Source organism: Schistocerca nitens, chromosome 2 (genome assembly GCF_023898315.1).
Source record: "Schistocerca nitens isolate TAMUIC-IGC-003100 chromosome 2, iqSchNite1.1, whole genome shotgun sequence".
Lineage (NCBI taxonomy): Eukaryota > Metazoa > Arthropoda > Insecta > Orthoptera > Acrididae > Schistocerca > Schistocerca nitens.
In genome coordinates, this window is record NC_064615.1 from 319,183,132 (window position 1) to 319,200,050 (window position 16,919).

The following is a 16,919-nucleotide window of genomic DNA, read 5'->3' on the forward strand; positions in this document are numbered from 1 at the left end:
AATACCTGTAGCAAAAATCAAACAATGAAAAATCCAGGCTGGAATGTGTCAGTATTATGAAAAGGAAAGTTGCTACTCATCATATAGCAGAGATGCTGAGTCACAGATAGGCACAACAAAAACACTGTCACAAATAAAGCTTTCGGCCATTAAGGCCTTTGTCAAAAATAGATGACAGACACAAACACACACACACACACACACACACACACACACACACACACACACACACACACACGCATATGCACAAACACAACTCACACACACAACTGCAGTCTCAGGCAACTGAAACCACTTCTAATACCTAAATAGTTTATGATATCTCAAAAAATGTTTATTAATTGTTGTTCATCTCAGGCCTTTGTAGCTGACAGCGATGAGTCGTTGATCCGGTGTTTGGATGTGGGGTGGGAGTGTCACACTTTGTCACTGGCTTTCCCACCCTCCCCAAAAATATTACTGTCACTTTTAAAATCAAAATGTGGACTGACCATTATCAGAATTTCTCTTAGCAGTGTGACTGTCAACACAGATCTCAAGAAAATGACAACACACATATGTAAATCACATGCATGTTGTTCCTTTCAGTCACGTCCACCTATTTTCTGGAAGTCATATTTCTGTGTTATTCTTGCTTCTTCCAGAAAGCATCTCAGGTTCTGTTGATCACAGTGATAAGGGGTCAACTACACACATCAAAAAAAGTTTTGCATCACCCCAATTCCGAAGTTCCGGAACCTCTACAGAAAATTGGAATAGCGATCAACATAAACATCATTTCCCCCCATTTCATTCCTCATGAAAATCACACATTGCATGTTGTACCACCTTCAGAGGTGGTGGTCCAGATTGTTATACACACCGGTACCTCTAATACCCAGTAGCACATCCTCTTGCATTTATGCAGGCCTGTATTCGTCGTGGCATACTATCCACAAGTTCATCAAGCCACTGTTGGTCCAGATTGTCCCACTCAACAATGGCGATTCGGCATAGATCCCTCATAGTGGTTGGTGGGTCACATCCATAAACAGCCCTTTTCAATCTATCCTAGGCATGTTCAATAGGGTTCATGTCTGGAGAACATGCTGGCCACTCTAGTCGAGTGACGCCGTTATCCTGAAGGAAGTCATTCACAAGATGTGCATGATGGGGGCACAAATTGTCCATGAAGACGAATGCCTTGGCAATATGCTGCCAATATGGTTGCACTATAGGTCGGAGGATGGCATTCACATATCGTGCAGCTGCTACAGTGCCTTCTGTGACCACCAGTGGCGTATGTCGGTCCCACATAATGCCGCTCCAAAACAGCAGGAAAACTCCACCTTGCTGCACTCGCTGGACAGTGTGTCTAAGGCTGAACAGCCTGACCAGGTTGCCTCCAAACACGTTTCTGAGGATTGTCTGGTTGAAGACATATGTGACACTCATTGGTGAAGAGAATGTGATGCCAATACTGAGCGTTCCATTTGGCATGTTGTTGGGCCCATCTGTATCACGCTACATGGTGTCGTGGCTGCAAAGATGGACCTTGCCATGGATGCATCATGCAGCCTATTGCGCACAGTTTGAGTCACAACATGGCATTCTGTGGCTGCACAAAAAGCATTATCCAACATAGTGGCATTGCTCTCAGGGTTCCTCTGAGCAGTCATCCACTGCAGTAGTAGCCCTTGGGTGGGCTGAGCGAGGCATGTGATTGACAGTTCCTGTCTCTCTGTATCTCCTCCACACAAATCTGAACAAAACCACTTTGGTTCACTCCTAGACACCTGGACACTTCCCTTTTTGAGAGCACTTCCTGGCACAAAGTAACAATGCAGATGGGATCGAACCGTGGTATGGACCACTTGGGCATGGTTGAACTACAGACAACATGAGCCATGTACTTCCTTCCTGGTGGAATGACTGGAATTGAATGGCTGTCAAACCCCCTCCGTCTAATAGGCCCTGTTCATGTGTGGTTGCTTACATCTTTGGACGGGTTTAGTGACATCTCTGAACAGTTAAAAGGACTGTGTCTACATCTACATCTACATACATACTCCACAATCCACCATACGGTGTGTGGCGGAGGGTACCTCTTACCACAACTAGCATCTTCTCTCCCTGTTCCACTCTCAAACAGAACGAGGGAAAAATGACTGCCTATATGCCTCTGTACGAGCCCTAATCTCTCTTATCTTATCTTTGTGGTCTTTCTGCGAAATGTAAGTTGGCAGCAGTAAAATTGTACTGCAGTCAGCCTCAAATGCTGGTTCTCTAAATTTACTCAGTAGCGATTCACGAAAAGAATGCCTCCTTTCCTCTAGAGACTCCCACCCAAGTTCCTGAAGCATTTCCGTAACATTTGCATGATGATCAAACCTACCAGTGACAAATCTAGCAGCCCGCCTCTGAATTGCTTCTATGTCCTCCCTCAATACGACCTGATAGGGATCCCAAACGCAGATGTAGAATAGGTCGTATTAGTGTTTTATAAGTGGTCTCCTTTACAGATGAACCACATCTTCCCAAAATTCTACCAATGAACCGAAGACAACTATCCGCCTTCCCCACAACTGCCATTACATGCTTGTCCCACTTCATATTGCTCTGCAATGTTACACCCAAATATTTAATCGACATGACTGTGTCAAGCGCTACACTACTAATGGAGTATTCAAACATTACAGGATTCTTTTTCCTATTCAACTGCATTAATTTACATTTATCTATATTTAGAGTTAGCTGCCATTCTTTACACCAATCACAAATCCTGTCCAAGTCATCTTGTATCATTCTACAGTCAATCAACGACGACACCTTCCCGTACACCACAGCATCATTAGCAAACAGCCACACATTGCTATCCACCCTATCCAAAAGATCGTTTATGTAGATAGAAAACAACAGCGGACCTACCACACTTCCCCGGGGCACTCCAGATGATACCCTCACCTCCGATGAACACTCACCATCGAGGACAACGTACTGGGTTCTATTACTGAAGAAGTCTTCGAGCCACTCACATACTTGGGAACCAAACTCATATGCTCATACCTAAGTTAGGAGTCTGCAGTGGGGCACCGAGTCAAATGCTTTCCGGAAGTCAAGGAATATGGCATCCGTCTGATACCCTTCATCTATGGTTCGCAAGATATCATGCGATACAATATCCACAGTCAATGTCTATCTTCAAGGGTTCTGGGAACCAGGGTGATGGAAAACTTTTTTCGGTGTGTATATTTTGGATAGCCCGTGGTCTAGCGACCATTTGTATAGTTATTAGAAGAATGGGCATACTGTAGCTATTCTATAGTACTGGGTTAAAATTTAAACTTCACATACTTCCTCCAAGCCAGGAAAATTGAGCAATTTGGTTGGTTCCTTTGCATTAGGTGTGGTCTAGAGTGCACCTTAGGTGGCCCATTGAAGCATCATTTGTTTACAGATGTCTCCTAGGAAAATCCTGAAAAACTATGATTTTTGAGTATGAAAAGTACCAGCTGTGGGGATGGTCACTTTTACAATTTCTATTCATGGCAGATCGTCAAAATTATTACCGTATGTTCTTAAGATGATATTCTCTGGGAACTTTGAAACTTTTTTCGATAACTTGTTATTATCCAGTACCAAAATCCAACTGTGCATTCATTAGACATTCATATAGAAATTCCATTTTCTTGTTTTCGAGAATTTGTATCTGTTATCAAGATACACCCCAAAAACCATTATTTATGGGTACCAAAAGCACCAGTTATGGGGACAGGCACTTCTATAATATCTCTCCATGGAAAAAGTCAAAATTTTGACCATATTTTCTTAAGATAATGTTCACAGGGAACCTTGAAACAATTTTTGATATCATTAACCATTACCGAGATACAGAGGTTCGAAGTTACCACCTACTTCTGCACATAATATCCATTCTGATGTGTAAGTATAGTTTTAACCAATGAGCTTGTTTTAACTTGTGTAGTGAACACATGGCAAGGATTGTAGGCTCATCACAAGTGTTCTGAGGTCATCAAATTGTGTTCAGTGACAAAGAAGTGGGCTAAGAAGGGTCCTGACATGCATGTAAAGAACTTAATATGTCTGCAAAAAATTACATAAAACTGTGAAGACTGTAAGTTCAGTAAAATATTTCTAATAAAATTTTAACTCTGAAGACACAAGGCATAAAGTGGGCATTTTCGATGAATTGTGATCGATGAGTAAAGTACAAACAAAAGTAAATAAATAATAAATAAACGAAAAAGAAAAGGTAAAGAAAACTGGTTTGGGTGAACCTTATATTGTGCGTACTTATCTGTTGCTTATATGTATCAAAGTACATAAAACATGCCAAGTATGTAAAATGTCATAACTTTGCTGACCTATAGAATTCATTTTATATAAGCAACACACCCTGTTGTAGCAGAAATAAGAGGGGAACCAATGGAAAAAGGCTCCTGTTGAAGGATAAAAAAGATGAATATGTTCCTCTTTAAAAGACAGAGAAATGGGGAATCAGGTGCCTCAATCCTTATTGTGCCTTCCTCACCAACAATTTTGGCATGCTAACATATTCACACTTTTGTGCTGAAAGAGAGTAGCAGAGCATTGGAAGAGAGAGGAGACAGTGCCGGTGGGAGAGGAAAGAGAGGAAACAGTGACGCTGGGAGAGAAAACGAGGCAGTGAAAGAGGAAGAGCGATGGATGAAGACAATAGCAGTGGGGAGCCAAAGAGAGAGGAAATGTTAATGATCAGTGAGAGGCAGTGGCAGTAGAAGAGAAAGAGTGATACATGGAGACAGAAGCAGTAGGAGCAAAAGATAGAGGACACAATAAAAATGAGAAATACAGACGTGTGGCGACTGTGGGATCTGGACCCTTCCAGACCATCGAACTTTAACACGTACGAATAGGGGATGGCACATTTTGTACCAAAATTTTAAATACGTCGGTATAGGGGAAAATGTAAGTTGGATTGTCCAGAATTTTTGAGCTGCCAAGGTTTGCTGGAGGCAGTAGCAGTGGGAAGGAAAGGCTACAGGTGATGGTGTAAGTAAGGGAGGAGGCAGTGACAGTGGGATATACTGTAAATCAATGGGAGAGAGACATTTATAGACTGTGGTATTGAGAGGAAGATGCTGGGTATGATGGCTCAGTTACAAAGAGATACTGCGTGTAAGGATTTAGAATGTTCTGTTTTAAAAGAGCGTGAATATGTTCAAATACCAAAATTTTTGGTGAGAAAAGCAGAATGATACATGTGGTTCCCCATTTTTACAGTCAGACTTTTAAAAAGGAACATATTCGCCTTTTCTGCACTCTGGCAGGAGCATTTTTCCACTTGTTTTTTATCCTTAGTTTTATTCTTAGGTTTTTATTCTTAGTGGATAATCTTCCCCATCCTGTCTTCCCTTACTCATCATCCTGCAGTTTGTCAGGTCTACCTGCCAAGGCGAGGACTTGAACCCGGGTCTCCTACTTACTAGGCGGATGTGCATCATCGTAGCAGTATGGCTAACACATCTGCATGACTACCCTAGTCCAATGCTTTCAATAACACAAACTTCAATACATGCCTTCAGGGAGGGCATTGGACTAACGTAGTCCTTGCAGTTGTGTTGGGCATACTGTTACAGTGTGTTAATGGTTAGCACACCTGCCTAGAGATTCGGGTTCAAGTCCTGGCTGTGGCAGAAATTTTAATTTATTTGTTCAGCTTCTGTCAGTATAGATGGTAAAGTTGGGATTCATTTGTCTCAAGGAAAATATAATTCCATCAGATGGCAGTTGACGCTAAATAACGAAAAGTGTGAGGTGATCCACATGAGTTCCAAAAGAAATCCGTTGGAATTCGATTACTCGATAAATAGTACAATTCTCAAGGCTGTCAATTCAACTAAGTACCTGGGTGTTAAAATTACGAACAACTTCAGTTGGAAAGACCACATAAATAATATTGTGGGGAAGGCGAGCCAAAGGTTGCGTTTCATTGGCAGGACACTTAGAAGATGCAACAAGTCCACTAAAGAGACAGCTTACACTACACTCGTTCGTCCTCTGTTAGAATATTGCTGCGCGGTGCGGGATCCTTACCAGGTGGGATTGACGGAGGACATCGAAAGGGTGCAAAAAAGGGCAGCTCGTTTTGTATTATCACGTAGTAGGGGAGAGAGTGTGGCAGATATGATACGCGAATTGGGATGGAAGTCATTACAGCAAAGACGTTTTTCGTCGCGGCGAGATCTATTTACGAAATTTCAGTCACCAACTTTCTCTTCCGAATGCCAAAATATTTTGTTGAGCCCAACCTACATAGGTAGGAATGATCATCAAAATAAAATAAGAGAAATCAGAGCTCGAACAGAAAGGTTTAGGTGTTCGTTTTTCCCGCGCGCTGTTCGGGAGTGGAATGGTAGAGAGATAGTATGATTGTGGTTCGAGGAACCCTCTGCCAAGCACTTAAACGTGATTTGCAGAGTAGTCATGTAGATGTAAATCAATGGTGTTGCGTTTGTTATCGATAGCAGGTACGGCCTGGGAATGTGAGAATGTTACCGGTCAGATTGTGAGCTCGTGCATGTGGAGAGACCCTCACACAAAGAACTGAAAAGTACTTTGTGTGTTAAATGCTTCTCGTAATTCTCATAATTAACTTTCATGCTACTTCATTCTCGATAACTTCGCTGTGAAATTCGGAAATTTACATATGTAAAAATATAAGAGTTGCTACCAAAACGTGTTTTGGGGAAAGGAGGAGTGGATCAACACTCCTCTCTCCTTGGATTCACGCCTGCGCCTTATAATAATATTGGGTGTGAGCTGACCTGAGAAGTTGGGGGCGATGTCGAGCCCGTTGCCCAGGTATCCGGCGGTGACGGCGCCGTTGAAGGTGAGTGCGATGGTGAAGCAGGCGACGGCGGCCGCGCGCTGTTCACCCAGCAGCAGCTGCACTGCCATCGCTATTGCCGGCATCACCAGCGCTGACAACACGAACACAGACACATACATTCATACTCTCGCTAGAAAGGTCTGAAATTTCATCTCAAGATTACTTATTTTCTGCAATAATTAGAACGACACTTTTATCTAAGTGGTGAAAATAATCACCAGCACTCACTACTCGACAGTAAAAACGAAACAGCATTTAGAGACAATCACTCTCAGTAAAACACCTAGATACAAAGATAGAGCACAGAAATTATAGTAAATCTTTTCACCAAAATCGGGAATCACATATAGAGATAAACACTGGGCAAATGTGTGTAGCACTCGCGATCTGAGGGTTCCATACAAACTTAATTATTTATATAGATAGTCTACCCGTCCATGAAATTCTTGGTTGTCATCGTGTCCGAAATAAGACTGCCATGTTATGGGACCATGCGATAAGCAAGATGTGTCCTGTGCGTGTGGTGCTGAGAAGACGATGATTCACTTCCTTCATCGCCATGTCTACACTGTCTCCTCAAGCATCGCGACGCAAAGAAATGTGGCATCAGGACGCCCAAATTCAAGTGCACCTTACCTCGAGGCACTATACTTCGTTTAATTGTTGCTATCAACGCTCTAAGAAGAAGAAGAAGAAGAAGAAGAAGATCTGTACCTCAGAAAAAGGGATATTAAAAAACTGCCATGTTATGGGACCCTGCGATGAACAAGATGTCCTGTGCGTGTGGTGTTGAGCAGACGAAGATTCACTTCCTTCATCGCCATGTCTACACTATCTCCTACGGCATCGTGACGCAAGGAAATGTGGCATCAGGACGTCCAAAATCAAGTGCACCTTGCTGAGGCACTACATTTAATTGTTGCTATCAACGCTCTAAGAAGAAGAAGAAGAAGAAGAAGAAGAAGATCTGTTCCTGAGAAAAAAGGATCTTAAAAAACGCACAGACTGACATTTGGGGACATATGTCTAACTATTTTTTTTTTCGTGTGGTATAATTACAAATGATCGATTTCCAGATTTTTTCCTTTACTTGTACTGAGAACCATGCTTCTTGAGACCGAGCGAGGTGGCGCAGTGGTTAGACACTGGACTCGCATTCGGGAGGACGACGGTTCAATCCCGCGTCCGGTCATCTTGATTTAGAATGAGATTTTCACTCTGCAGCGGAGTGTGCGCTGATATGAAACTTCCTGGCAGATTAAAACTGTGTGCCCGACCGAGACTCGAACTCGGGACCTTTGCCTTTCGCGCACTTTCCCGCGAAAGGCAAAGGTCCCGAGTTCGAGTCTCGGTCGGGCACACAGTTTTAATCTGCCAGGAAGTTTCATATCAGCGCAGACTCCGCTGCAGAGTGAAAATCTCATTCTGGAAACATCCCCCAGGCTGTGGCTAAGCCATGTCTCCGCAATATCCTTTCTTTCAGGAGTGCTAGTTCTGCAAGGTTCGCAGGAGAGCTTCTGTAAAGTTTGGAAGGTAGGAGACGAGGTACTGGCAGAAGTAAACCTGTGAGTACCGGGCGTGAGTCGTGCTTCGGTAGCTCAGTTGGTAGAGCACTTGCCCGCGAAAGGCAAAGGTCCCGAGTTCGAGTCTCGGTCGGGCACAAAGTTTTAATCTGCCAGGAAGTTTCATCTTGATTTAGGTTTTCCGTGATTTCCCTAAATCGCTCCAGGAAAATGCCGGGATGGTTCCTTTCAAAGGGCACGGCCGACTTCCTACCCCGTCCTTCCCTAATCCGATGAGACCGATGACCTCGCTGTCTGGTCTCGTTCCCCAAACAACCAAACCAAACCATGCTTCCTACCAGCTTTCAAGATTGCAGTTCAACGAGAGGTAGCCTATACGGTATGATGAGTGAGTTTACGAGTGTGACATGAATGGCCTTATCTTTTGATTTTATTGACTTAGAAGCTTACATTTATTACACCACCGAGAACCATAGGCCTTAGTACGTGACATAAATTTCACCTTCGTACATCCACCTGTTCCTGAGAAAAAGGGGTCTTAACAGAAGGGCCGTCGGATAACAAAAGACAATTTTTTTTCATGCGATATAATTAGAAATTAACGGTTTTAGGATTTATTACTTTACTTGTACTTTGAAACCTTGCTTCTTGCCGGCCCATGTGGCCGATAGGTTCTAGGCGCTTCAGTCCGGAACAGCGCGACTGCTACGGTCGCAGGTTCGAATCCTGCCTCGGGTATGGATGTGTGTGATGTCCTTAGGTTGGTTAAGTTTAAGTAGTTCTAAGTTCTAGGGGACTGATGACCTCAGATGTTAAGTCCCATAATGCTCAGAGCCATTTGAACCATTTGAACCTTGCTTCTTGCCAAATTTTACGATTCTGGGTCAACGAGAAGCTCCTTGTAGGTACTGATGAGTAAGTTTATGATGTGCCTGCACTTAAAATGAGCCGATGAAAATCCAAGCAGAATATTAGCAGAATCGCTACATGCAGTGGATTTCAATATGAGCAGAAAATGGTTAGAATGTGGAATAATATTCCCCATGAGGAATATCAGACCATCCATCATACGTCGTAGGACAAGACCAGCGTGGTACAATACCAGCCGGCATGGAATTACCACAACGAGAGCTGAATTTTCTGCAGGAAAATCAGGACGATCCCACATTAATCAATAAAATCTTGTTAGTTTACAAGCCGCGTCACTTCGAATAAAATACTCGAGCTTTCGATAACTGTCCCCGCCAATGTCATCAGAAGGTGAAATCACTGTTGAAACAGGTGATAGTGGGTCCACAGCCGATTATGTTGAGATAGTGAACCAATGGTCGAAAATGCATATTTATTGTGTTACGGACATACACAGCGTACACTGCATAACAACAAGATAGTTCACATAATTGTTTAAAACGATGCACGCCTGTCTCAGTGCACGCGTGGCAACAGCGCACGAAGTTCTGACACACTCTCTCAAACATCTCTTTTGTACCAGGAGACAGGCAGCTTGGACTGTGGCAAGCAGGTCTTCATCCATTTCTACGGGTGTCTCATACACCAACGTATTGACGTAACCGCAGAGGAAAAAGTCCAGAGGTGTACATCCGGCGGTCGCTGGGTATGGGACGGGACCTCACCGTCCAATACAACGATGAGATTAAGTGTTGTTCAGGAGCTCGCGGACATTAAAATTCGAAATGGGCTGGTGCACTGTCGTGTTGAAACCACATCATTTCGCAGACAACAAGGGGAAAGTCTCCCAAGAACTGGCAGCACATCTCGCGGGAACACCAGGTAATGTGGACCAGTCGAACGGGGACGCAGAAAATAAGGTCATATTAGGTGATCTTGGCCAATGCTTGCCCATACGTTGACAGAGAATCGTTGCTGGTGGCCACCGATGTGGGTGGCGTGGGGATTGTCCTCACTCCAGACGTGGCGTAACAGCTGTTGAAAATATAATTACGGGTGAATGGGGCCTCATCAATGAACAATACAAACAGTACGAAGTTCAACATTACAGCACTGCGTTGGATAATCAACTGACAGAAGTGAACGTCGGGCTCAAAATCCGTTGGTCCCACTGCTTGACACCTTTATGATAGGGGTGTAACACCTGTTCCATCAGTACTCTCCAAACTGTATCCTTCAAAGTGTCCGTTTTACGGGCAAGTTGACAGGTGCTTGTTACTCTGTGGTCGGCCACACGATCCAACACCAAAGTCCTGTATTCGGATGTTTCTAGGAAGAACTTTGGCCGGCACTCTGCGGCGTGGACGTCACCGTCTCTCGTAAGTTGGTATCCACAGAGATAAACTTCTTCAGTTAGGATGACGTCTGTCGGGAAAGCGTTCTCTGTACATTCGTGCTGCTTTACGGGCACTACATTCTGCCGCATCGTATCTTAAATTCATGGCTGCCAACTCTCGTGACAAGTAACGTTCCTTCTTTGACTACGCGTCATGCACAGTAACGCAGCTCACCATGGACACATCACAAGCTTTCTGATGCTATGGACAACTGACACCAGGGATAGTAGTGTGCGTGCGGTACAGGATAATGCACGGGTGCGATGCATGCGGTCGTTACATGACACACGTGCTATGAGCTAAGTTGTGTACAGTATGACTGCTGGATGGTCGAGGGCATACACTGTTTATCACCCGCTGCCTGTTCCAGCGTACAAAAGACACCCGGGATCTTTGTGAGAGTGCGACAGAACTGCATGCGCCGTTGCCGTACATGCACTGCGACTGGCGGTCGTCGCTTTGAACAGTTACTGTGAACTAAGTTTTTGTTATGCGGTGTATGCTGTGTATATTCGTTACACAGTAACTATGCATTTCCGACCATCGGCTGCCTATCTCAGTATAATCGGGTGTGGACCCACTATAACCTGAAACTCCCTGGCAAATTAAAACTGTGTGCCGGACCGAGACTCGAACTCGGGACCTTTGCCTTTCGCGGGCAAGTGCTGTACCATCTGAGCTTCCCAAGCACGACTCACGCCCCGTCCTCACAGGTACCTCGTCTCCTACCTTCTGTAAAGTTTGCAAGGTAGGAGACGAGGTACTGGCAGAAGTAAAGCTGTGAGGACGGGGTGTGAGTCGTGCTTGGGTAGCTCAGATGGTACAGCACCTGCCCGCGAAAGACAAAGGTCCCGAGTTCGAGCCTCGGTCCGGCACACAGTTTTAATCTGCCAGGGAGTTTCATATCAGCGCACACTCCGCTGCAGAGTGAAAATCTCATTCAGCACTATAACCTGTTTCTGTTTGACCTAGAAGGTTTGAGACACCCTGCATAGATGCAATGACAGCGTCTGGAGCCTTCCAGAGAGAGCGGAGTGACGTATACGGGGAAAGCAAGTAGAGCAGAATTAGCTCCGGCCTACAGCGGTATCGAGCAACGCCAGATGGCGGGGTTGGCAAGGTGCCACGCTTGAAACTGCCACTTCTGCCTCCCTACAAGCGTCAAGCCTCCCACGTCGCTTTCGCTCAATGTCCAGAGCCTACCCCCATGACCTACTAAATGTGTATCCCTGGTCACTGTTAAAATTGTTGCTGTTTACTGTAATTTCAGCCGCTTTTTTTGTAACAGAATCCCAGTATGATAGTGGCTTGAGCCAAATCTCTCGTCTTTTCAAATTGTATCTTATGCTTGTTTTCTAAAAAATGTTCAGCCAAGGCCAACTTCTCAAGTTCAATTTGTTTAATATGTCATGAATGATAAGCACAATGCTCAGCAACAGTATGAATAATTTAATCTACGTAAATGCTAGCACATTACAGGGATGCCATACGCTCAAGTCTGGCGTGGTTAATTGGGCATAAAACAAAATTTGAAAAGCCGAGAGTTTTGGCTCAGACACTTTCATACTGGGAGTCTGTTACAAAAGAAGCGGCCGAAATTAGAATAAAAAGCAACAAGTTTCACAGAGACCAGGAGTTCACTCTTATATGGAGGCGAGCTTTGGGTATTGAGCGAAAGCAAAAACATAGGCTTGACGCTTGTAGGGATGCGAGAGCGTCAGTTTCAAACTTGGCGTCGGCCCACGCACCCCCTGACGTCACTCGGTGCCGCGCGAAGCCCACGAGAAAGACAGGCCGTGGAGCGTATTTCACAGCACGTGACACTGCAAGTCTGAGTATCAGCAGCCGTCTCCGACGGGGAGCGAGTAACTATTTCAGACAAGTTTAATAATTCTTGACTGAGCTTTAAATGCATACAAGCTCTCGAAAGCACATGTCAAAGTTAACACTTTTAGTGGATACCTTTTCAGTTACATATTGATTTCCCACGAGCCCTGACGGGACAGAGCGTTCGCGAAGTGTGACGTCACAAGCTCGTTGCGTGGCCCGTATTTCTCGTGGGTCTCGGTCCCACAGTTGGCCGGCGCTGCTATGAGCTGCTCAACTTGCCTGCTGCACATGCGCCACTTCAGTCCTCTCTGTGTGTACCCAGACGCTGCCGTGGCATCTACACGATGGAATATTTTAATCCATAATGGGGAATAACTCGTGGTAGAGATGGGATAAAGCAAAAATTTTTAGATAAAAGTTGGAGGTGGCAAAAAGAGTTATGCATTACTACTAATGGCCGTGACCTTGAACGTTATTTTCAATGTGATTTGGAGGTTAATGTGATTTTTTAAAATGGAACACCTGATATTTAATTTAAGATTTGGAAAGAGCGGAAAATTTTAAACATAAAATGATACACTACTGGCCACAAAAATTGCTACACCAAGAAGAAATGCAGATGATAAACGGGTATTCATTGGACAAATATATTATACTATAACTGACATGTGATTACATTTTCACGCAATTTGGGTGCGCCCGCATCTCGTGGTCGTGCGGTAGCGTTCTCGCTTCCCACGCCCGGGTTCCCGGGTTCGATTCCCGGCGGGGTCAGGGATTTTCTCTGCCTCGTGATGGCTGGGTGTTGTGTGATGTCCTTAGGTTAGTTAGGTTTAAGTAGTTCTAAGTTCTAGGGGACTGATGACCATAGATGTTAAGTCCCATAGTGCTCAGAGCCAGAGCCAATTTGGGTGCATAGATCCTGAGAAATCAGTACCCAGAACAACCATCTCTGGGCGTAATAACGGCCTTGGTACGCCTGGGCATTAAGTCAAACAGAGTTTGGATGGCGTGTACAGGTACAGCTGCCCATGCAGCTTCAACACGATACCACAGTTCATCAAGAGTAGTGACTGGCGTATTGTGACGAGCCAGCTGCTCGGCCACCATTGACCAGACGTTTTCAATTGGTGAGAGATCTGGAGAATGTGCTGGCCACGGCAGCAATCGAACATTTTCTGTATCCAGGAAGGCCCGTACAGGACTGCAACATGCGGTCGTGCATTATCCTGCTGAAATATAGGGTTTCGCAGGGATCGAATGAATGGTAGAGCCACGGGTCGTAACACATCTGAAATGTAACGTCCACTGTTCAAAGTGCCGTCAATGCGAACAAGAGGTGACCGAGACGTGTAACCACCCCATACCATCACGCCGCGTGATACGCCAGTATGGCGATGACGAATACACGCTTCCAATGTGCGTTCACCGCGATGTCGCCAAACACGGATGCGACCGTCATGATGCTGTAAACAGAACCTGGATTCATCCGAAAAAATGACGTTTTGCCATTCGAGCACCCAGGTTCGTCGTTGAGTACACCATCGCAGGCGCTCCTGTCTGTGATGGAGCGTCAAAGGTAACCGCAGCCAAGGTCTCCGAGCTCATAGTCGATGCTGCTGCAAACGGCGTCGAACTGTTCGAGCAGATGGTTGTTGTCTTGCAAACGTCCCCATCTTTTTACTCAGGGATCGAGACGTGGCTGCACGATCTGTTACAGCCATGCGGATAAGATGCCTGTCATCTCGACTGCTAGTGATACGAGGCCGTTGGGATCCAGCACGGCGTTCCGTATTACCTTCCTGAACCCACCGATTCCATATTCTGCTAACAGTCATTGGATCTCGACCAACGCGAGCAGCAAAGTCGCGATACGATAAACCGCAATCGCGATAGCCTACAATCCGACCTTTATCAAAGTCGGAAACGTGATGGTACGCATTTCTCCTCCTTACACGAGGCATCATAACAACGTTTCACCAGGCAACGCTGGTCAACTGCTGTTTGTGTACGAGAAATCGGTTTGAAACTTTCCTCATGTCAGCACGTTGTAGGTGTCGCCACCGGCGCCAACCTTGTGTGAATGCTCTGAAAAGCTAATCATTTGCGTATCACAGCATCTTTTTCCTGTCGGTTAAATTTCGCGTCTGTAGCACGTCATCTTCGTGGTGTAGCAATTTTAATGGCGAGTAGTGTACATTATTCGAGGTCATCGCAAGGTTCAATGTTGGTTAAATAAATAAATACACTGATGTGCCAAAAACCGGCCGCGGTGGTCTAGCGGTTCTAGGCGCTCAGTCCGGAGCCGCGCGACTGCTACGGTCGCAGGTTCGAATCCTGCCTCGGGTATGGATGTGTGTGATGTCCTTAGGTTAGTTAGGTTTAAGTAATTCTAAGTTCTAGGGGACTTATGACCTCAGCAGTTGAGTCCCATAGTGCTCAGAGCCATTTGAACCATTTTTGATGTGCCAAAACATTATGACCACCAGCTTAATAACTTATTTGTCCGTCTTTGGAACGAAATACATAACAGATTCTGCCTATCAGGGATGCGAGAGTTTGTTAGTAGGTTTGTGCAGATATGTGGCATTAGATATCTGCGCACAGGTTATGTAATTCGCGTAAATAACGGACCATTGATTTGCGTACGTGGCGATGGCGCCCGACGGCGACCCATATGGGTTTCATAAGATTTACATCAGGCGAGTTTGGTCAGCGAGATCTGGACGTGCTCATCAAACCACTGCAGCGTGGTTCTGGCTCCGAGACATGCACAATTATACTGCTGAAAGATGACGTCGCTGTCGGCGAAGACATCAAGCACGATGGGATGCTGGTGGTTCACATCTGTCAGCGTGTCTTCAATTACTGCCACAGGTCCCATGCAGGCGCAGGAGAATGTCTCCCATAGCATAATAGTGCTCCCACCAGCCTCGGTGACGGCGTTTGTGGAGTCGATCAGCGACCTAATGTAGCAAAAATGTGATTCACCAGAAGAGTGGACAGGTTTCCACTGATCGACGGTCGAATCCCGATGGTCCAGTGCCCACTGCAATCATAACGGACGATGTCGTTGGGTCAACATGTGAACACGTAGCCGTGGTCTGCTGCGGAGCTCCATATTTAACAATGCCCGATAGACGGTGCGCTGTGAAACACTTGTGCGTGAGCCAGCATTGTGCTCTTTCGGCAGAGATGCCCAGATTACCTTCTGTCCTACTTTACAGAGCAGACAAGCCTCCAAACCCCACGTTCTGTGAAGTGGATGTCCAACCATTTAGCGCCTGTTGGTAGTTTCACTATCCTTCTACCTCTTTCCGTAGATGCTAACGACAGTAGCACTTGAACATTCGACCACCTTCGCCGTTTTGGAGATACCCGTTCACAAGCTCTGCGTAATAATAATCTATCCTTTGTCAGAGTCACTTATGTCAATGAATTTCTCCATTTGCAACCAATATTTTCGCTATGGTGATCCCCCATCCGTTTCTGCTCCTCTTACATACTTTTGTTACCGCGTCACGTGCCCGCAACGACACCAGGCGGTATGCACCGTCGCAGTGGGCAGTGGACATAATGTTTTGACTCATCAGTGTATATTTTTAGTTCTAGAAGGGATTAATTCGGAATAGTGGAGGGATACAGCAACTTACAACGTTCGATAGAAATTGGAAGGAGCATCCTGAGGAATGAGTAGTGAGGGGATGTAACGCCGGACATGCATATCCTCCTATTTCCATCTATTGTACTAAAAATTTTTTCCTTGTTTTGTTACCTGAAGATATGACATTTCTGTGTCTTTATATATTTTAATTGTTTTACTATATATATATATATATATATATATATATATATATATACACTCCTGGAAATGGAAAAAAGAACACATTGACACCGGTGTGTCAGACCCACCATACTTGCTCCGGACACTGCGAGAGGGCTGTACAAGCAATGATCACACGCACGGCACAGCGGACACACCAGGAACCGCGGTGTTGGCCGTCGAATGGCGCTAGCTGCGCAGCATTTGTGCACCGCCGCCGTCAGTGTCAGCCAGTTTGCCGTGGCATACGGAGCTCCATCGCAGTCTTTAACACTGGTAGCATGCCGCGACAGCGTGGACGTGAACCGTATGTGCAGTTGACGGACTTTGAGCGAGGGCGTATAGTGGGCATGCGGGAGGCCGGGTGGACGTACCGCCGAATTGCTCAACACGTGGGGCGTGAGGTCTCCACAGTACATCGATGTTGTCGCCAGTGGTCGGCGGAAGGTGCACGTGCCCGTCGACCTGGGACCGGACCGCAGCGACGCACGGATGCACGCCAAGACCGTAGGAACCTACGCAGTGCCGTAGGGGACCGCACCGCCACTTCCCAGCAAATTAGGGAC

General features: G+C 45.5%; 1 protein-coding gene across 1 annotated transcript in view; it reads right to left on the minus strand.

The window, feature by feature from the left end:
* LOC126236100 (sialin) overlaps nucleotides 1-16,919 on the minus strand; it is a 415,633-nt gene that overhangs the window by 11,746 nt on the left and 386,968 nt on the right. The window contains exon 10 of the mRNA XM_049945170.1: nucleotides 6,807-6,962. Coding sequence (XP_049801127.1) covers nucleotides 6,807-6,962 — 156 coding nt within the window. The remainder of the gene's footprint in view (nucleotides 1-6,806; nucleotides 6,963-16,919) is intronic.